Below are 22,034 nucleotides of genomic sequence, written 5' to 3'. Positions count from 1 at the left end.
CCCCCAAAAAACGCCTGAACAAAGAAAATAATCAGCACCTGATTATTAGTGTACATGTCTTTTATGCTTTCTTCCCCTTCTGAATGATTCAATGCGTTATTATTTTGTTTTCTTTTAGGATCGAGGTGTGAAGGAGGATGAATTGCAGAGCATCCTCAACTATTTGCTAACAATGCAGGAGGTACACGTCTCTTTCTATCCTCCAAGGGAATTCACTCAGCGATTTTATGCTACTCTCCTGCCCTTCGCTGCATTGTCACAAATCCTCCTCAAAATTTTTCTTCCATCAGCAGTTTGTTTTAACTAGCAACTCAATTTTTGTCTGCAATGCACAAGTCCAACTATTCTCCATTAGCTGATGTGGGGTAAGGAGTCTGCAACTACTTGTTGTAATACTGCAATTCCCTTATTTTTCTGGACCTCTACAGATTAGGGGCTTTTTTAATCCCAAGGACCTCTAATGATAAGGGGATTAAGAAAGCATTTGGCTGCCCAGAACATGAAAACTGCAACCTACCTCTGGAGCTAAAGCCATGAGGGTAGAGATCTTTCCCGAGTACCAGATGGTGAAGTGCAAGCAAGATATTTTTGGAGTTTGGTTCATTATCTGACTGGTGACAATTAGGATTCTATCTTCCAACTGAACTGGAAGCATCTGAGGAAGCTTAAGAAATTTACTTAGCTGCTTATGTTGCTTTCTGCAGCTCTGCATTTATACTGGGATATTTTGTGGGCAAATTCACAATCGCAGGAGAGATGGACGATGCATTTACATAGAAAAAAAAAAAAACTCTTAAACTGCATTTCCACTCTTTGACTCCTGTTTCTGTCTCTTCTGTGTTTCTATAATGGTGTGCCTACAGGATGAAAACCTGCATGATGTGTTGCAGTTGGTGGTAGCTCTCATGTCTGAGCATCCAGCTTCCATGATCCCTGCTTTTGACCAGAGAAATGGAATACGGTAAGAAGCATGCAGAACATACGATTACGGCACAAGTGGTGATTTCCTGACAAAAATCAACATACCTCACTGCACAACATTAGTGTCTGTTTGATAAATGAATAAAAACAAATAATCAGCAGGATATTAAAGTACATAAAACAATAGGATAGCAATATTAAATGATCATATTTGCCTCATGTCAGCTGTGAAGTTGCAGATACATACGTTAAAATGACATTGGTTTCTTCAAAAGAAAAGATTACTGATTTTATCCAGACCTCCACATGCAAATTTGTTCCAAAAGAAAGAGGCTGTCAGCCAGCCGGTGAAGTGCCTCTTCATCAATGGGACTACAGTTAATTCTCTCAAGACCATGCTTCTTGGCTAATTTGCATCATGTGTCTATTCCAGGGTAGTCTACAAGCTCTTGGCCTCTAAGAGTGAAAATATTCGTGTGCAATCCCTCAAAGTACTTGGATATTTTCTGAAGCACTTGGGACACAAGTAAGTAACCAGTTCCATTTGCTATGATTCAGATCAGCAATGGGATATTTTGTTTCTCTTACGATAAATAATTGAAGTGCATTGAAACTGGTGTACGGTAGTGTTTATAACCTTGCTTTCATCAAAATGTAAGCAGGGGTAGATTAGAAAGTTGTGTATCATAAAGTTTGACCTTAAAATTTTACTTGGCGGGAAGAAATCCAGTGACAATCTGACTTGATGCCAGTTTTGCGAATTGGGGTGCTCCACTTTTCTGAATAGCTTCAGATTCTACAAAATAGTGGCTAACGAGGAGGAGGAGCAGCAATGATCTTTCATTCAGGCTTATTGATTCCTCCCAGGCCAGTTATTTATTACCTCAAGATTGAATATCTAATCTTGAGCTTTACTTATCTATTTTTTTTTTTGCCACAATAAGGTTTTCTTGCTTTAGTTTTGTATTGCAACATTTAGATCAGATCTCAAAACTTGATTTTTATTTAATTGCTTATTCCACAACTGAGATCAAATTTTGTAGATAAAATAGATTTTCATCTGATAATAACCTCAGCAACATTTAAAGAATATCTACATGTTTACGGTTTCCTTTTTGCAGAACATGGCAGCAGTGGGTAGCTACCTAATTTCTACAAATTGTTTTATTGATAGTTTCACAAGCTCAGTGATTGTACCACTGAACAATATAAAGAAGATGGAAAAAAAAATTGTCCTACCTAATTTTGAAAAAATAAAAAATAAAAAAATAAAAAAAGTCTGATTCTTGCACTGAACGACTGCAACATTCAGCCGACATGTTTGCAAAAAGGAGCAAGTCAAAGAGTCAAACTAAAATCTGTGAGGTTTGCTTTGGTAACCTTATTTCAACCGGCATTATAAACTAAACTTGGAATTTACTGTACTATGACTTGGATGCACATAATTAATTTTGAAAGTGCATAAGTGGATTCTTCTAGAATGATTTGAGTATTTATTTGTGGACATGAGTTGAACCTGTTTGTCTCCTGAAGTGAAGTCTTTGCACCATGCCTTTACTCATTAATTAGCATGATCGGAAGAGGCCTAAGATGCAGTTAAGAAGAAGAAGAAAAAAACAAACAAACTAAAATGTTAGAACATCATGTCAAGACAGATAATAAGAAACTTTTTTGGATGGACAGCTTACAGTTTTAAATGCAGGTTGCAGGGTGAGCAGAGAGGATAAATGGTGATGCTGTGCTCACAGCAGTGGAGTGCCAGGGAGTGGTGATGCCGAATGGGAAATAAGGTTAGGCATAAGGCCAAGTTATGCTACTGCAGGCAGAAATAAAACCTTGTAAATCTCAGCTCTTTCCCACAGTATTTTATTTCCAGGTTGCTTTTGCAGACAAATGTGTAAATCATATTGTTTGGGTAGCAGTGATCAGTGTTTGTTCTTGGTTTCAAAACGTACCGTTTGTATCTGTATACCACTTAGTTTTGGAAGCCATGTAAAGAGCAAAAGTTATGCAGTTTTAAATTTTGGTCAAATTTGTCTTTTGTTCTCTCTCCTCTGCAAATACAGACATTGGAATTAATATAAACCATTTTTTGTTTTACATTAAATTTTGGAACAAAGTCTTCAGTGGTTTTAACTAAATTACCTTCATTCAGTTCAGTGGAAATATATTCTGTCAAAAATCTAGACATTGTTTCTACAGTCTCATGAAAGCAAAGCTTCTCTGTTTCTCTTCATTCTTTTAACATTCGTGCTTTACAGTTCAGTAGGCAATACATCATCAGTCTGCTCTCATTTCAAATGTCCATATTTATGCAGCTGAAAGAAAAGGTGCTCTTTTTCTAAGTGCCCAATTTCCAAGCTTTACAACGTGAAAGGAAAAAAAAAAAAGTCGAACAAAGAAGCTCTGGCTGACAGCATTTCTTATTCAGTTTGTCACTGTTGAACCTATTCACCTGTAGTATGCCTCGGTATCTTGAGCCACTCCTGGTGACAGGCTAACTTCTTTATCCTATACACACCTCCGACAAAATTCACCCAATTTATGACAGCAGGCGGTTTTCCTGACACTTGTCTCTAGAGCCTGGCTCCCTGTGGATGAGCATAGGGAGGCAAGCTGATGGCACTCACTGATTTGAGTGGCTTAGGAAGTTCCAAACACACCACTTCACCGTTCTGCGTGTGTGTATGTGTGTATTAACAGAAGGAAGGTGGAAATCATGCACACACACAGCCTTTTTACTCTTCTGGGCGAGAGGCTTATGCTGCACACCAACACTGTGTCTGTTACAACTTACAACACCCTTTATGAGGTAACTGCATTGTTTGTTTTTCCCATAAATGCTCAATTATTATGAACTGTGTGAGTGTGATGGAAATCTTTTCACTGCTCCTCATCCCAGATTTTGACAGAGCAGGTGTGCACACAGGTAGTTCACAAACCTCATCCTGAGCCTGACTCCACTGTCAAGATTCAGAATCCAAGTAAGCCTGCTTGATGTCAAGTTGCTCTGCCTTCCACAGTAATTGATTGCTGGAATTAACAAAGTGTGTACTTTTTATTTTATTTTTTGTAAATGTATTTCTTTTCAGTGATTCTCAAGGTCGTAGCAAATTTACTGAAGAGCTCCGCCCCCGGCACAGAACTGATGGAGGTTCGGCGGCTCTTCCTTTCAGATATGATCAAACTCTTCAGCAGCAGTCGAGACAACAGACGGCAAGTAGACTTAGACCACATTTTTTCTCACTTGCTTTATTAAATATCTGACAGATCAATGAATGAATCCAGGAGAAAAGGCAGAGAATCCACGAAACCTATATATAATTACCCTGTAAGAGAAGAAAGTAACCGTAGTCATGACATGTGCAAGGCATATTTTCCGTTTTTGGTACTAGTTATTTAATTGGTTGTCAAACTTTTATGTAATTTATCTCATAAATATATTCAACGTTTCTAACTACTGAGGTGTCAACAAAAGCTTTATATGTAGCGATATGTAATATGCCATTAAAAAGGGAATAGATTCAAAGGAATAGACTGAAACAAAATCCAAATGAACAAATTTCATTATGAAGCCTATTTTGTTCATTTAAAATGCCAAATGATTGTTCAGTTACTGAAGGAAATGAAGAATCACACTTCAACCTCACAAAACCTTGTACTAGGATGTTGAAGGCATGGAGTTTATAGAGCTAAGTTAAACTATTTAACTGAAATAGACTATTATCAGGTTAAGGCAAGAAGATTCTAACATGCAGAAGCTGACAAGTTTGTTGGCATGTCAAATGGCAGAAGACTCTTTAATAAAGTATTACCTAATATTTACTACTTGTCAATGTTTTATCCAGTTTACATGAAGCCAATTTGTTTTCACTGTTGGAATTTTGCAGGTGTCTGTTGCAGTGCTCTGTATGGCAAGACTGGATGTTTTCTCTCGGCTACATTAACCCCAAAAACTCAGAAGAACAGAAAATGACTGAGATGATGTACAACATATTCCGTATTCTGCTTTACCATGCCATCAAGTATGAATGGGGAGGATGGCGTGTGTGGGTGGACACTCTCTCTATAGCCCACTCTAAGGTGAGTGCAGCACAAAAGAGAGAAACACTGACCTCTGATGCTGAGGCAGACCTTTTAAGTAATCTGCCAACCATTTAAATAATATTCAGAGGATTACAGTATATCCTATATGTATTTCGTTAAATTTTCTCCACAGGTGACGTATGAGGCGCACAAAGAATATTTAGCAAAGATGTATGAAGAGTACCAACGTCAGGAGGAGGAGAACATAAAGAAAGGGAAGAAGGGTTTGGTCAGCACCATCTGTGGTCTCTCTGCTCAGACCTCAAACATCAAAGATGTGATTGAGATCGGAGAAATTGATGATCATTCCCAGACCCCCGACAGCGAGGCAGACTACGAGAGTGCTGATTCGCGCAACCTGCTGACTGAAGGGAAGGGGCCTGAGGGAGACTTCGGGGGACCTGAGAATACAATAGATGGGGTCAGAGTAGCAGTTCATGACCTTCTTGTGGACATCAAAGCTGAAAAGGTGGAAGCTACAGAGGTGAAGATGGATGACACAGAGCTGTCTTCTGAGACAGTGGGAGTATCTGAGAACGGGCCTCTGGTTGAGGTGGAGTCTCTGTTGGATAATGTTTACTGTGCCGCTGTGCGGAAGCTCGACAATAATGTCAGCAGTATGTTGATGCCAAAGGGCAGCATGAATGACCAGAATGCTGCCCCTCTCATTACACTGGATGATGAGAAGGACGACATCCCTCAAAATAACAATTTCCTGTTTGGCAAGGTGACGGGCAGCATTGAGGACAATCTCCTACCGGATCTCAGCCTAGCTGAGCCTCTGGTCCTGCCGAATTCAGAGCTTCCCGATCACACTGGATCCAGGGATGAAATTGGCCTTCTGGCTCACATGACAGGCAGCTCCTTACCCAGCATCTTGGTAAAGGAGGAGTTTGAACTCAAAAAAGTGCTGAAAAACATGAACTCAGAAACTGAAGGCTTTTCCAAAATCCCACAGACCTCCGACGGTGCAACAGAATTTGAAGGGGAATTGCTGGCTGATAAGACGAATGGTGGAGTAGAGACAAGGAGCAACGCCTCTGAGACTGCAAGGTCAGATGATGGCAAAGACAAGGAGATGAAAAAGATTCAGACAACAGCCACAACACAGGTTAGTCTTGTCCTGTATTTAAGTCACACAAAAACATTTAATATACAGATTTGTTCAAAAATGATAGAAGCTGAACATTACCAACCATTGCAAATAATGTACTAATAGGGGCAGAATCCCACACCCCCTTCTCCCACAAAAAAAACAGACCCAACAGTAATGATGCTGATTCATTCTAATTCAATACTTAATTGAAAGGGGATATTTAAAATGATAGCTGTGTGGAGTTTGAGGTCATTCATGCTATGAACAAAAACAAATGTTTCCCAAATCCATAGTGATGGTCTATATAGTTTTGAAAATACGAGTAAAATGGGTCATTCAAGATGTTAAAGAACATTGCAATTTGATTAAAATTGATTGGTTAATTGATTTTGTTATACTACGCTAACAAAGCCTGCAGTTGGAAGGCTTACTTTAAGGACTTTCCAGAAGTTATGCAGCTTACCTCTTAGAACTTTGATCTTGTTCCTGCCACCTCAAGTAAAACTACAGATTTATCTGCTCTTCTGAATTATGTATAGGTAGTACTGTCATCTCCTACCGTGTAAAGAAACACTGAAAAACAGTCTTATAATTCACAAATGCACAGGACGAGAGCCGCACTTGTATTTTTGATGGAAACACAAATATCTTGATTTACAAGCTGCTTCTGGTCTATGAGTTGCGCTGCATTTGTGTGTGATGAATTTTGAGACTCCCCTGATGTCTCAATCCACAAATGTTGGTTTTTAATAAATGTTTTATCTGATTGGATGATCAGCAACCAATCAGACAGCTTCCTTGTTTCAGCCAATCACATGAACGGACCCCAGTTGGGGTACCTTATGTTTCAGCCAATCACATTAACCCATTCCAACAGCGCTGTAGCCATGTCGAAGCACAGCCAGTTTAGACATCAGCCTGGCTTATGGCAGCGACAGAGGAGTGGTAAGTGGAATATACATATTTAGCCATTAATCTCCATGTTATGATTATTAATGTTAAGCAATTTAATTGTGCAACTATGAACCCTAGCTAGCGATCTTAGTGAGAAAGCTGTGCTACCGAGCTATGCTGGCGCTTCTTCATGCTAATAGCGCCAGGCTAACGTCTTTCTATATAATTGAATGTATTCAATATAATAATAGCCTTATAAATTGTTATAAAGTCCTGGTCCTTAAATAATAAATTATAGCAATGTAATAATTCACCAAAGTCACGCTTTTCAGAAACAAGAAGTGATTTTTTTTTCTTTTTACTTACACAAGGCTGAACAATCTGCCAAAATCTGCTACACACCGCGCTCTCTCCCTCCTTCCCTTTTAAATGTAATATAAAAAGTTTTGATTGGTAGTTCAGGGGTGTGTACATCCCTGAATATAATAATAATAATAAAAAAAATCAACCGATAGCAAGTGATTAAAATTAAATATTTATTTGTCTCCCTCAGGAATCACCGAGGCATAAAATCGGATCGTGAGAACGACTCCTGCATTCTGTAAAATAATGTGATCCACCAAGACTTTGTCCTCCATAGACAGACCATGTCCATTTTAAAGGATTCCCAGACCTTTCGGGCTTTTACTGTATGCGCTCATGAGTGTGCAAGTGTAACCAAAGAACAGAATCTACTCGGGTTCAGATAGCAGTTTACTATCAACCAGTTATGTTTATTACAAGTTACTGGACTGAAACACATCCAACTTCGTCTCAACACTGTCATACAGTTTTCCTGGAAAAACCCACAAAGAGAAAAAAAAAATACTTCGATTATAAAGAATCCTTTCAGGGTCCTTGGTAAAAAGAAAAAAATTTAATTAAAAGTAGCTGGCCAGCAAAAAAAAATAGTTCATATAGAGCTCTATATTTGTGTGTGTGTCTGATTCGTACAAAACGATGAAAGAGGTTGTCCTGGCTGGGATGGCGACCCAGAATGACGACGGCAGCCGATGTCCACAGACACAGAAACTCCGCGGCCTCTCTCTCTTCCTCCGCAGGCACAGGAGCACCTTCCCAGTGTGCTCACCTAGCAGGAAAACATCATATATCAGGCATAAAGAAGTCAAGCGCTATGCAGAAGGACGGCAGAGACTGGCATGTCTCTACTCCGCAGCAGCTCTGAAACTCTAAAGCCCGGGAGTTTCCCTAGTAACTGCAGTCGGAACGCTGCCGTAAAGTGATGTCGTGCTTTGCTCTTAAAGGGACACTACCCAAAAGGTAAAAACAATACAGAAAAGCAAATAACACAGAACAAACAAATAAAATACAGCTGGGTTACACAAGCTCAGGGAAACATTTACCTCAGCTTTACATTTAAGGGGAAAAAACAAACACAAAACAAACAAACAAACAAAAAAAAAAAAACATCTGAATGTTGTCTCTGAGCTGGACTCGCGGCCAGCTGAACAACCGCTGCGGCAGGCGGGATTTCCCAGCTGGAGCGACGTGAATTGCGGAAATCCCTTCGTTTACAGCCTAGCCGACTTCTGATTGGAGAAATGTTATTTACATTTACCAGTAAAATATTTAGCTGAGGAGGCGAATGTAATCTCAGTGTAGGGTAAAAATAGATTATGACGGGAATTTATTGATGCAGCATATTGAAATGACAGCCATCAGTGCTCCTCTGATCCAGACATCTAGTCTTTGTCCCGCCCCCACAGCCAATGAACCAATCAAATGCTAACTTCAAACCGGCCCGATATGGCCGGCCTGATTGGAAGCGCAGCTCTCGGGGTTCCACAGAGCCGGGCTGGAAGTGCCGCACAGCTGGTCGACCTGGGTCCAGCTGTGCAGTGCACAAGGGGCTTAACACTACAAGAATTGTGCAGTTGGTGAATTTTGTAGAAAAGTGATTTTTTTTGTCTTTGGTGGTAAATATACAGTATTATAAAACAGACATTTGACACAAAAGTAAAAATATGATTTATCCACCTTATTCCTAGCCCTCATGAGGCTTTGCGTGATTTATGGGCGCGACTTCTGCCGCAAACCGGAACCGCCATTTGTTTACATGTTAGCAACTCGCTAACCAGTTTTCGTCAGATCTTTTAGGCTATAAAATATGTGGGAGCACCAGCTATCAAAGCTTAAACGTAACAAATCAATATAGGTTTACTGCAACGTACAGCTATTGCGGGGAGGGATGGCAACTTGAAGAAATGGCCGCATTTCTTCAAGTAGCTACCCGCACCAGCATATGTATCTACTTCACTGAGTTGCTTCGGATGCAGATGCAGATTTTCTTCCATCGGCTTTTGTCCACACAATGAAATGAGCACACATAAAGCATTTTGGGTTCTCTCTTCAAGTTTAGAATTTTTAGCCAAATTCTTTTTTGCTTTATCTGTCTGTAGGCAGTGAAAACTACCGCTTTTGTTTTGGGAGCATGTTGAAAACACACTTGCAGCCACAAACTAAACGTGGTGTGTTTATTAGAATACAACCACGAACAGCACAACAGTTACCCGAGCTCCACAAGGGCATCTTACGACGCTTTCCAGTGGTAAGTTGCTCTCTATAACAGGTTAATGTGTGATTCGGTTCGGTTCTTGTGATGGACTACATAATTCCAGATATTTTATTTTGTCTTATAAATAAATTTTGCTGGCCCAATCATAATGACAAAGACTTGTATCATGAACTTTATTATTTTTTTTCAATTCAAACGTAAAATAAATTTCACATCACACCAAGCTAATATTATGTACCTGCAGCTCAGATCTCTGACCAGCTTCTCTGCTTTTACTGTCAGTTCTTCAGAGAAAAGAGCTGCTAGCATCACTGCTAATTCACGGTCTTTCCGTTATAAAACTTAACGATCGTGTTCCTGTCGCTCCCCGTGATTAAACTCACAATTACGATAATCTGTACTGAGAAGCTCTCTGATAGCAGATGGTGTTTCTGTAAACAAGTTTTACTAAATATTGTATTATGACCGAAAAGAGAGAGGTAACTTCTATCATGAATATAGGCTAGCAAAAAAACCTACAAATTAAAATTAAATACTGCTACTTCCGGTGGGTGTCGGAAGTAATACCCATAATCGTTTCCCCAGTAAGCCTCCCAGGAATAAGGTTGATACTTTGTGGCAGTTAGTTACCAGAAGAAAAAAAACAAGCAAACAAACAAACAAAAAAAAACACTCATCTCTTAACACCAAATTAATAAGAATTTACAGTTGGTAAATTTAGCAAAAGTAAAAATCAGATGTTTACTTCGTAGTACTTAGTTACCAGAAAACACGTGTTTATTTGTTGTTAATCTGTATAGGATAAGCAACAAGTATTATTGTTCAAAATACTTGAGATTTCTTTTGCTCTTTTGAAATGCTCTTATACTACTTAACAAGCAGTGCAGTGCAGTTAGTGAATTTTTCAGAAAAGTCCCCCCCACTTCAGCGTTACTCATGTTGCCTAGCAACTTTGAAACAGAGAGTGGCCAAGAAAAAAAAAAAAAAAAAACGACAAACTTTGGGGCCTGTTCATATGATTGGTTGAAAAAAGGAAGCTATCTGATTGGTTGTTGATCATCCAATCAGATAGACCATTTATTTTAAAAAATTCATTTGTGGATTGAGACATCAGGGGAGTCTCAAAATTCACTCACAAATGCAGCACAAGTCACGGGGCAGAAGCAGCTTGTAAATCAAGATATATTTGTGTTTGCATCAAAAATACAAGTTTGAATCTTGTTCTGTGTATTTGTGGATATCTTCCTGTGCATTTCTGGATCTCATTCTGTACATTTGCGAATCTTGATCTGTGCATTTGTGAATTATGAGACTGTTTTAGGCCACAGAGCAAATGGGGCAACATTTATTAGACTGATGAAAGCAAGTCCTATTTGTGTATAGGTAGTTTCTGAGATGAAGAACAGTGACTCTGGCATCAAACTAAGGAGATGTTTCTCATGTGGTTGTGTTCAATTGAGATTATAGATTAATTTTTAACACATTAAACTACTTGAAAAGAATGTTTTAAGAGACGGACAATACCAAAGACCAACAAGAGAGCCGCATGATCAGACAAACAAGTCTAAAGTGATGAAGTTGTTTTCCCAATCCCTAGATCTTAATTCATTAGACAACCTGTGTTGTGCAACTTCAAACAAGTCTTCATTTTTCTAAGGAATAAAAAAACAAGAAATGCAGAAAAATTGTAGAATGTAGTCCAATTGTACTGGGCTGGAATGTGTGTCCACAAGTGTCAAAGGTTTGTTGAGTTTATGCAACACAGATGTGAAGCAGTTCTTAGAAAAAGTCGTATTAGAACCACAATTTAGTGATTCACAGAAAAGCTAAATCTTAAGGCATTTCTTAGTTTAGAAAGTAATTGTTTGCGAAATAAAAAAAAAAGTAGACATAGCTAATATCTCCTTTACCTTACTTTTTGTAGATTTGCAACAAATGATGAAATTAGACAGTCCACTTCTTAAACATAGGGAAACAAAAAATAACATAGCAGCCCTGGCGTCAAATAGGAAGGTGAAAAGGAGGTTGTTACTGTTTGGCCCCAAGTGCACTGTTCTGTATCAACAGAGCCACAGAGATCATTTTCTCGCTGCACTGTGGATGTAATGGGGACAGGAAGGCCTGGTGCACATAAGGCATCATCCCTTTGAGACTCAGGAATCTGGGTTGCTGGAATAGTTAACTGAGGCAATATAAGGGAGGAAGAGACAACACGTTATTCTACAACAGTTGCTCAGGGTTTGCTCTTTTTTTCCCCCTCTTCTTTTAGAGGTTAGGCTCTTTCTCTAGATTGGGTCACTGACAGTGGGTGAGCAACACGCAGCTTTCACTTTTAAGGCCATTTTCCTCTCTCCGGTTACATAATTGCTTATGTTGAATTCATTGTTTCTGATTCTAAAACAGGTTTTATGCTGCATCTTGCTGACTCATTCATCTTATGTTAGACGTCTCATTGAGCATATAATACACTTTTTTTGCACCAGCGAGCAGAAAGAGGTTACATAACTAAATACTTTAAACCGTCAGTTTTTGTTTTTCATGGTGAATGATCTGACAATTGCTCTTTATTTTACGATCGAGGTCATGATCAGAGCTATTGGATTAGCATCTATCCTCCACATTCTACAAGCATCACACTGCATGTGCCTTCCAGGCTGTATTTGTTTTGGTGATAAATTGCTCTCCCATCAGAGTGTGCATGGACGCCCAGTCTCTCAGCTGGAAAAGGACATTCGGGCGGACCTTGGCTTTAGGGCCGTCCCCATAACAGAGGAACAGCGACATCAGTTCAGCCCTGGTCCCCGCACTACAATGTTCCGCATTCCAGAGTTCAAATGGTCACCCATGCACCAGAGACTGCTCACTGACCTGCTATTTGCTCTGGAGAGTGATGTCCATGCCTGGAGAAGGTGTGTTAAGTGTATTATGTGAACTGAAGTAATTGTAGAGGGAGTTTAAACATGATCAAAGGGAGGGGAGTTTTTCTGCGTAGTGATTGCTGATCGGATAAGAATGGTTCAGAATAAATACTGTATATTCAACCCCCTCTCCCCCCCAAAAAAAACCTGTCATGACGATAACCTTGTCCCCATGTCTCTCTGCAGCCACTGCACCAAATCTGTCATGGACTTTGTTAACAGCAATGAAAACATCATTTTTGTCCACAACACCATCCATCTCATCTCCCAAATGGTAGATAACATAATCATCGCCTGTGGAGGGATTTTGCCCCTTCTTTCTGCGGCCACCTCTCCCTCCGTAAGTGCATCTGTATCGCACTCTAGGGAAAGGATATATTGCCATCTAGTGGATCTTAAGTGCAACTGCTTTGCTCTATATGTTTCTTGCATTTACAGCGATAACATATGAATGTGCATGCAGTGGTACTTTTTCAATCCAAAATGTGTTTTTTATTCAGATTACACGTAGTGACATATGTAAAATGTGTGGGACTTTGAATTTAAAAGTGTAATGCAAATTTTACTTTCAGCTTAAAAATGACTTTTCCACCACTGAGCAACAGCCCAGACTTTTTCTCGTAAACAAGCCTCTTCATTGGTTATTAGTTGTCTCTGGTTCAGGAGTAGTTTAATCATATCCTGATGTCTCTCTGTGCTGTGGCTTTTAAAGAGCTGACATTAGTTCAAGTCCTTGACTCTGGAATCTGCCCCAAACTTATAAATCAACTTGTTTTCCAATTTACTCAAAGCTGCCCTTATCACTGTTGCTGGCACATCTTTTTCAACCAATCTTTTTTCCTTCTGCTATACTTTCCATTAATATGTCTGGATATAACACTTGGGGGAGCTGTCAACTTCTTTAGCAATGAATTTCTGTGGCTTACCCTCCTTGTGGAGGGTGAACAACTGTCAAGTCAGCTTCTCCACTATGGGATATGCCACTACACATTTTATTAAAAATGTCTCTTTCTGAAATTTTCTGAAAAACTAAATTTTGGGTTTTTATCAGCTTTGAGAATGATCAAAATTCATAAAACAAAAACAAAACATTTCTCATATATTACTATATTACTCTTTGTGTAATTAGTCTATGCAATAAATAAGTTTCACTTTTCGAATTACTGAATTTAAAGTTTTGATAATCTTTTGAAATTCACCAGTATGTCCACAGATAGTTGTTCTGTGATCATCTTGTGATTATCCTGATTTTGAGTTCGTTGTAAATACTCTTGTTCACTTTGATAACTTTTACCTTTCAACAACCTTGTCATTTTTGTTTGACTTGTATCCCCATTTCATAAATAGCAAAGAGACGTTTTATGGCTAAATGGATTTTAATAATATTTCTTTCTTTATCTTTTTTGGCACTCAACTAGACTGTCAAGGTCAGTACTGATGCCATTTAAAATACTTTCTTTTAATGTTGGACCCTATTGATATTTTCTTTTAGAAAAAACCTCTTAAATGCCTACTGGTTTGTCTTGTTTTCCTCATTTGCCATGACATGCATTGACGAGCCACTCTATTTCAGTACTAAATATTTCCATACTTATAGCCTTGCTTTTGTGAAAGACTACTGGCTCAATTGAAAACTTGTCAACTAAATGTTTTACACTTAATTCTCTTGTTTAATCACTCAAGACCGAGTTGGAGAACATTGAGGCGACGCAGGGCATGTCCTCAGAGACGGCCATCACTTTCTTGTCTCGTCTCATGGTTATGGTGGACGTTCTGGTGTTTTCGAGCTCCTTGAACTTCAGCGAGATCGAGGCTGAGAAGAACATGTCCTCTGGTGGTTTGATGCGCCAGTGCCTCCGACTGGGTAGGTTCTGTTTGCCCGAGATGGTTTCCTGCTGACTGAATGTCAGTGCGAAGGAGGGGATGGAAAATTACAGTATCATTAATTCATGCATGTACAACAGAAATTGAATTGAGTTGGAAGATACAATAGTGTTCGCTTCACATAATATTAATTCCTCTAATCCCTTTAAATCCCCTGTTTGATCAGCGGAGCTAATTAATTTAAGGATCCTTTGGTAATTGTGTAGTAAATTGTGGAATGCAGAGGGTTTCTTTGCAGTTTTTATTTTTAAATTCCCAGAGAGCAGGGAGACTGATCTGCAGTGCAGTCGTGTTCTCTTCGCAAATGCCTTTTGTGTTTCTGTTAGATGTGGGAATCTGAGGTTTCCTCTGCCTTTCTGTATATCTGTTTTTCAGTGAATGTAATCAAGCAATAGTGAATTGTACTCAAACAAAAGCAAATAATTGCTACATTCGAAATTAAGTCATTCTAGAGTCAGCTGTTCTTTTTTGTCTGTATAAAGTCTCATCTTTATCCTCGTGTTTGTGCCTGTGGGTTTGTGTGTTTGTAAGTTCGCATTTGGTTGATTGTTGCCGTCCCCAACTTGCAGTTTAGGGGACGGCAAATAGCCTTCAGACTTCAGTGTCCTTTTTCCAAACATACAATTTCTCATCACTGCTTTAGTGTGAAATCAGTCTGGCTGCTGATTTTCCTCCTGCTCCCCTTGCCGTCAGCCTGGAACAAATAGTCATCAGAGATAACTGATTAGGTTTAAAGACGTCATGCATGTTATCAACATTTAATTTTCATTTGATTCTGAAATGGGACCCTGCTTGTGTGCTTGGTGTGTCCTTTGTGTACAGTCTGCTGTATGGCTGTAAGGAACTGTCTGGAGTTTAGACAGAGGCACAACAACAGGACTCAGGAAATCTTACAGAATGCTGTGACCTGCAAGGTATGATATAATGAAGCATTTCACATATTGCAAATCTAAATTCTGTTACTTCAGCTAGTTAAATATTTCATGATCATTTTCAAAATTTGCCATGAGGTTTTTGTTTTGGTTTTAGTTCCTGTACATCCGCCTTTTTATGCTTCCAAAAAAAACTTCTTTTTTTTTCCAAATAATTTCAAAGCGAGTGATGATGAATTTCTCTTTTAGACATCTGGGGAGGCTGGCCCTACTAACCTGTCTCCAATCAAAGATCCTGATCGGCTGCTGCAGGATGTGGACATCAACAGACTGCGAGCTGTTGTGTTTCGTGATGTGGTGAGCCTGATCAAACTATCACAATGCTGTTCAAAGTCAGTCCTCAGGAGCCAACGTCCTGCGTGTTTTAGTTCAACCCACCTAAATCAGATAAATGGGTTATTAGCAGGCCCTTGAAAAGGTCTGCTAATATGTGTAAGGAACCACATCTTAAACATAGATGACACTGGCCCTTGAGGATTGAAGTTGGACACCTTTGGTTTGACCCTTTCCAGAAGACACACAAATGTTTGTCACAATTTAGAGAGATACCAATCAGTTTTGTGACACATTATCAGTTTCTGTTTTTTGCAAGTGTTTGACCTGATGAAGCTTTCAGTTTAGCATAAGCTAATTTCTTTGTAGGAGCTGTTGGAATCCTGATAATATGTTTTTCTAGTCTTATTGCCATGAAAGGTAATTAATTATGTAGACAATATGAGGCAAGCATCTGCTGCTGGCCAGAAACCAAACCAAAAAAAAAAAAAAAAAAAAAAAAAAAAAAAAAAAAAGAAAAAAAACAAAAACCTATAAAAAGTTGCTAAATTTGATGCTGCTCGCTTCTTCTAAAGAAAAGTGTGTTCTGAAGACTTGCCTTTTGTGACAGAGTTTATGACTAAGCAACATTGTAACAGCTTTTTCTCACTCGTTCATGGCTGAAATTAACCACAGTCGCTTCTTGGTGTGGACAAACTAGCTTTTATTAAATAGCTTGCGCCTTTTACGCTTTCCCTGACTTCACTTACTGACACCATAAACCAGTGGTCCCCAACCTTTGTCCTCAGGGCCCACTGTCCTGCATGTTTTAGGTGTTTCCCTGCCGCTACACATCATGAATGGCTGATTAACAGGCTTCTGCAGCAATTGAAGGCATGCCAAGGGAGGTATTGCAATCATTTGAATCAACTGTGCTTTAGTGGGGAAACGGCTGAAACATGCAGTAGAGAGAGCCCTGAGGACCTGGGTTGGGGACCTGTTAAGGTTAATGAAGCACAATATTGTCTGGTTTCTGTCACTAACTGATTTCTTGGTAAATACTTTCCCATTTCCCATTTTGGAGTTTTAAGTGCAATAAGTCTTACTTACTGGAAAACAATAGGCATATTTTGTTAGTATGTTGAATAACTATTCTGCTGAGGTGGATGTTTTTAGATAAGCCTATTTTTGGAAAGTTGCGGCATTGTATTTTTATGTACTTCTGTGTTTGTAAGAAAATCCGGCCATCTGAATAGAAAGCTAGATAACTATTATGATGTCTTCCCACAGGATGACAGTAAACAAGCCCAGTTCCTGGCTTTGGCTGTGGTGTACTTCATCTCTGTCCTCATGGTTTCCAAGTACCGCGACATCCTTGAGCCTCAGTGTGAGCCTGGGAAGATGAGCTGTCAGTTAGGCCGCAGCGTTCGCCAGGAGATCAACTCACCGACCAGCAAAGGTGCTACGCCCCTTTCTGTTGTTGCGTCCGTTCTTCTGGTCATCTAATCTTAGTTTGAAGTGACTGTGCCTGGTTAACAAAATGCTAAGTATCCAGAGTGTTTTCTCTTGTTCTGTTGCCAGCTTGTAGGAGCTGAATGCTCATTCACTATAACAACAGGGATACCCCTGCCTGTGTTCCACCAGCTCAATATGATTTATTCATGAGTTCTGCTAATTGCACTGCACACAATTCAGTGTGGAAGCAAATAGACTTGTGCTGAAGTCTGAAGTTAGAAACTTGAATAGGCATCAACATCCACTCTGAAATAAAAGGTAGAAAGTGCCTGGCGTCATAAATCATACATTAAGTCACATGAAAGGAAATCATTGGCTGCCCTCAAAGGTTTAACACAATGTCTGCAGCAGTGGAAATTGGTTTTGTGAAATGTGCGAGTGAACATACCTTATCAACTTTCATTGAGATAAAAGGTGAAGTGAATAAAAGAAAATAGAAGTAGGGGAGAGCGGCCAAAGGGAATATGTAAGTGTAATTTAAAGAGCTGAGACCACGCAAAGAAGATAAGCAGTGAGAAGTTAAGAGATGAAAAAGCTGTGGGTTTTTGGGGCAGTGGAGCCAGGCTTGCTATTTTCAGCCCCATCTGTCAGTGCCCATTAGGCAAGCAATCCACCAGAGGAGAATGGGATCATAGAGGTTGCTGGGAGGAGAAAGGCACACTGCCGCCTTCATAAATTTCACCAGAAAATAGGGGAATTTTCCAGACGGCATGTGGCAGACGATTGTCTGATGGACCAGGAAGCTCGTCGACTTGCAGGCTAAATCAGGCCCTGCTGACCGCGTTAGGGGGCCATGTGATGAATATTAATATATTTGCCCTTGCATGTTAGCAACCACTGGGTCGGGATAAACTACAATCAAAACGACAAGGAGCTTCTGGAACTCTTTAAAAATAATTGGAGAACTAGATAAACTTTCTTAGCTTCACCTTATGTGTTCTTTTTGTCGCAATATGTATTAAAATGTTATGTATTATGCTAATAATAATAGTAATAAACAAATATTGATATATAGAAAAAAAATCAATCATGTTTTATTAACACAGAAGGAGAAAAAAAAGTCAAGTTAATCTCACTGGAAAATCAGAGCCTTTGGAAAGAGATCTTAGAGGCTCCCTCAGCATGTGGCATACTCTACATATGCGATATTTGCTCTTTGGCTTTGAATGTAAAGCTGTCTCTCGCATGCATTCTTTCTGTTAATAATTTAGATGGTGCTGAATTCATCTTTCTCCATTTTATTAAACAAACACGGTGCCTTGCAAAAAGTATGAGTGCCGGTTGATCTTTTCCACATTGCAACCGCAGACTACAATGTGTTTCATTAGGAGTTTAGAATACAGACCAACACAAAGTTATTATGTGGTTATGAATTCGATTATAAAGATATGAAAGCTGTGATATGCATTTGTATTAAAACCACTACCATTCACTGCAGTAACAGTATGTTTCAACTCACTACGCTAATCTAAACACTGACATTTGAGTCCTTTCCAAAATAGCTCAAGCTCAGTGATATTGAATGGAGGACATCTGTAGAATACTGATAAACAATATGGACCAAAATCTTTATAACAATGTTTTGTGGCATTTATTACAATACTCATCAGAGTGACAATAAAAAGTATTTTTAGCAATACTGTTTGCCATTGTATTCACACCTATAAACACAAATACAGGTTCAAAAATGATCAAATTATCTTTATCAAATGGGCTGCTTTGGTACATCAGTTACATATAGTAATGCATTTTACGGCTAAAAAGCATTTCACCATATTTTTTTAATGTTTTTATATTTAGGGAGCGTCTCATAGAACCAAAGGCAGTAAAATGTATAAGTGGAACTAGGTTTTGGCCACATTTGGAGGTTTGCAGTTGTCATTAGTTAAATTTTACTATTATCCTGATAAGTCCTAATTATTAAGACATTGCTTTTTATCTTTTTTTTTTTTCACAGAAACAGGAAAAAGCACAAAAATCATTCATCAACACGGTAGACATTAATTCTCAGATTTTGCCACAGATTCAAATTTGAATGTAAATCTTGATTTCATCTGGACCCTTCTAACGCTATAAAGCTGTTTTAATTTAAACCAGTCCTGGTAAATATCTTCTCGTTCTACTGATTGGCTAATGCAGATGGTTGCATTTAAGGTATCAGGTTAAAGGGCGCAAATACACAACACAATGCATGTCAACCCTGTATTATTTATTTTAGAAATAAAATGAATTTCAGAAAATCAAACCTAAAAAGAAAACATTTGAAATTTGTTGTTGTAATGCTTTGACATCTGTAAAAAAAAAAAAAAAAAAAAAAAAAAAAAGTTCAACGGGCAGCAATACTTTTGCAATACACTTCTTGTTACCATTAGGTAACAAGAAGTGTTACACCTCTTGTTACCATTAGGTAACAAGAAGTGTATTGCATCAATGACACATTTTTTGGCTGTTATTTATTTTATGTATGCATGTCAGTGCCTGAAGCTCCCTAATTTGTGTCTCTCTTCTACAGAAACTCCACTGTCATTCACAAGCAGTAAGGAGATATTTTTGCCATCTGAAGACCTTCACATAGAAACCTCTTTACCCCACACAGACTCTGGGATTGGGGACGAGCAGGTAGCCAGCATCCTTAACGGGTCTGGCCTGGATCACAAAGTGGGAGGAGTTAGTGCTGTGAACGAGCTCATTTCCACACTTTCCTCTGAGGTGAAGAAGTCCCAGGAGATCCTGTCTGAACCTTCTAATGTCGAGGTGCTCAAATCGTCCTCCTCCGTCATCAGCATTAGTCAGTCCAAGAAGGGCATCAATGTCAAGGAGATTTTGAAGAGCTTGGTTGCCGCCCCGTTAGAGGGCGTGGAGGCTGGACTTGAGCCAGTGTCCTTCCCAGACACTGCTGCAAAGGCCCAGGCTGTGCTGCCGGTGCAGTTTCAGTCCTTTGACAGGTGAGATGTTGAGTCGGTTACTAATATGTAACTACCTGAAAATAACTGCCATGGATCATTATTACAAATGTATCTTATTTATTTTTTATTTTTTTTAATTGATTTCAGAGTAAGACGGTCTCAACATGGTTTTTTTAGAGTAGGCATTAAGCATTATGTATATTCTCCCACTCATCACTCCTGTTTTGGAACTCTGATCTAATACTTTGGATTTTATATTTAAATTCAAGCATTGTTTTCCACCCACACATTTGCACCAGTTATTAGCTACTTCCAAAATTAAAAAAATATATATATATTTGGGTGAAAATTGTCATGTTTACGTAACGGTTTTACTTGGTGAATGCTTAGAATTCACTTTTTTAAAAAGGCTTCTAGTTGCCTTTATTCATTAGTAACTGGACAGGAGAAAGGACAGAGAGAAAAGGGGAAAACATGCATTGAGAATTGTAACCACTGCTCAACCATGTGGTGCCCCAAATTTGATCACGTTTTTGAGACGTAAACTGATCTTTTGACTAAGATAGAAGAAAAATGATAGAATTTGGTGTTTTAATATGTTTAAAACAATGCCGTCTAACTCTGGCCTTCACCAGTCAGGACCCTGCATCATGTTTTAGATGTGCCCCTGCTCCAGCACTGCTGTATCAAACAACTGAATCACCTCTTCAGCAATATCATCAAGTTCTATAGAGGCCTGTTGATGAAGTATTTCTGAGTAAGTTTTTTTGATCCGGGGGGGAGAACTACAAAAAAACACACAGGACTAATTGGAAACCACTGGTTTGAAGTATAAGCATCATGCTTTCCATTAGCTAGTGACAACCTGGGAAACATGAAAATCAAAAAGAGATTTGTGGTTGTTGATGAACCTGGATGCATGTGGTCTCTCAAGTAACCGTAAAATTGTTATCTTAATCCATCAGGATTATCTCAGGTATGCAGGATGGCAGTAATGGTTTCCAAGATGACTGGAGCACATTATTTATTTCAAGCCCACTTGTTTTGTGCTCTTTCTCTTCACCAGGAATTTTTTTGTGTTTGAAATGGTCTCTCAAGCACTGTCGTGGTGTTTTAGTTTATTTACATTCCTGGATTAGATTGAACCGCACAGTAATCTGTCTGGATCCGACTGTTTACAAACCTGCTGCTGGAGGGATTTCAAGCTTGAGCTCCCCCTGATCCCAGATTCCTTCTGGCTGTTTTTTTTTTTTTTTTAGCTGCTTTTGCACAAATGTTCTATTTCTGCCACTGATTTCACATTGTTTATGACAAATTCAGCAAATGCACACCCTTGAAGGGTGAGCAGAACGCGTTCTGAAATGAGAGCAACAATGGACACTTCTTTGTCCCTAATGTATTCTGTTGTTGAGCTTGGGCTAGGTGATCCTGATGAATGGAGGGGGAAACATGGAGGAGTATGTGGAGAAAGGACAGCTGACAGGACAGGGGTCTCCTGGGTGTTGATGACAGATTGAACAGAAGCGGCCACAGAGCACGCCATGGCCGGCCATCGTCCTCACAGCTCACATCCATAATGGAAGCTGGCAGCCTCAAATTAGTCACCGCAGCAAAGTGTATTATTTTTGAAATGCTTTCACACAAAACCTCCTGACCACATTTACAACTTTGTTTCATGCTTTTCATGCCCCCCCTCCCTCCTGCTTCTATTTGCTGTGTCTAATTGTGTGCCACCTGCCAGTGAAATGAGCTGCCAACCATGGAAAGGTCTTTCATTTGTCTGTCAGGGAAAAAGTAGATTGAGAGTGACAATATCAAAAAAGGAGGAAAAAAATGCCTTAAAGTGGAGTGCATGGGGGCCATCTGTCATATAGAGGACAGGTTTACACAGCACAGCAAGCAGACTTCCACTTGACCTGCAAGAAATACAGTAAAGACAAACCTCAGTAATCCTCCGCTTCCTTCCTTTTGTCTCCCAACCTTCCAGATTAGATATACTGTTGGTCCTTTAATAACGCATGAGAAGATATATATATATATATATATATATATATA

The 22,034-nt window shown here is 39.2% G+C and overlaps 1 protein-coding gene across 4 annotated transcripts in view; it reads left to right on the top strand.

Annotated features, from left to right (window-relative positions):
- The window catches only part of LOC103149466 (neurobeachin-like), a 218,122-nt gene that overhangs the window by 83,245 nt on the left and 112,843 nt on the right, over positions 1-22,034 (top strand). Inside the window, exons 1-17 of one of the 4 annotated variants that reach the window (XM_016679956.1) lie at positions 94-181; positions 864-961; positions 1,355-1,447; positions 3,625-3,733; positions 3,824-3,905; positions 4,014-4,137; positions 4,812-5,004; positions 5,141-5,887; positions 5,966-6,118; positions 12,264-12,481; positions 12,677-12,830; positions 13,909-13,917; positions 14,174-14,354; positions 15,197-15,288; positions 15,496-15,603; positions 16,849-17,017; positions 19,586-20,018. In XM_016679956.1, the coding sequence (XP_016535442.1) occupies positions 173-181; positions 864-961; positions 1,355-1,447; positions 3,625-3,733; positions 3,824-3,905; positions 4,014-4,137; positions 4,812-5,004; positions 5,141-5,887; positions 5,966-6,118; positions 12,264-12,481; positions 12,677-12,830; positions 13,909-13,917; positions 14,174-14,354; positions 15,197-15,288; positions 15,496-15,603; positions 16,849-17,017; positions 19,586-20,018 (2,972 nt within the window). In that variant the 5' untranslated portion in view covers positions 94-172. Of the gene's footprint in view, positions 1-93; positions 182-863; positions 962-1,354; positions 1,448-3,624; positions 3,734-3,823; positions 3,906-4,013; positions 4,138-4,811; positions 5,005-5,140; positions 6,119-12,263; positions 12,482-12,676; positions 12,831-13,908; positions 13,918-14,173; positions 14,355-15,196; positions 15,289-15,495; positions 15,604-16,848; positions 17,018-19,585; positions 20,019-22,034 lie in introns of those variants that run through there. The other 3 variants (XM_016679954.1, XM_016679955.1, XM_016679957.1) reach the window with 3 other exon arrangements.

This window comes from Poecilia formosa, unplaced genomic scaffold, assembly GCF_000485575.1.
Source record: "Poecilia formosa unplaced genomic scaffold, Poecilia_formosa-5.1.2 Scaffold228, whole genome shotgun sequence".
NCBI lineage: Eukaryota > Metazoa > Chordata > Actinopteri > Cyprinodontiformes > Poeciliidae > Poecilia > Poecilia formosa.
The sequence above is the reverse complement of the archived record's forward strand: the minus strand, read 5'-3'. Positions and strand labels throughout refer to the sequence as shown.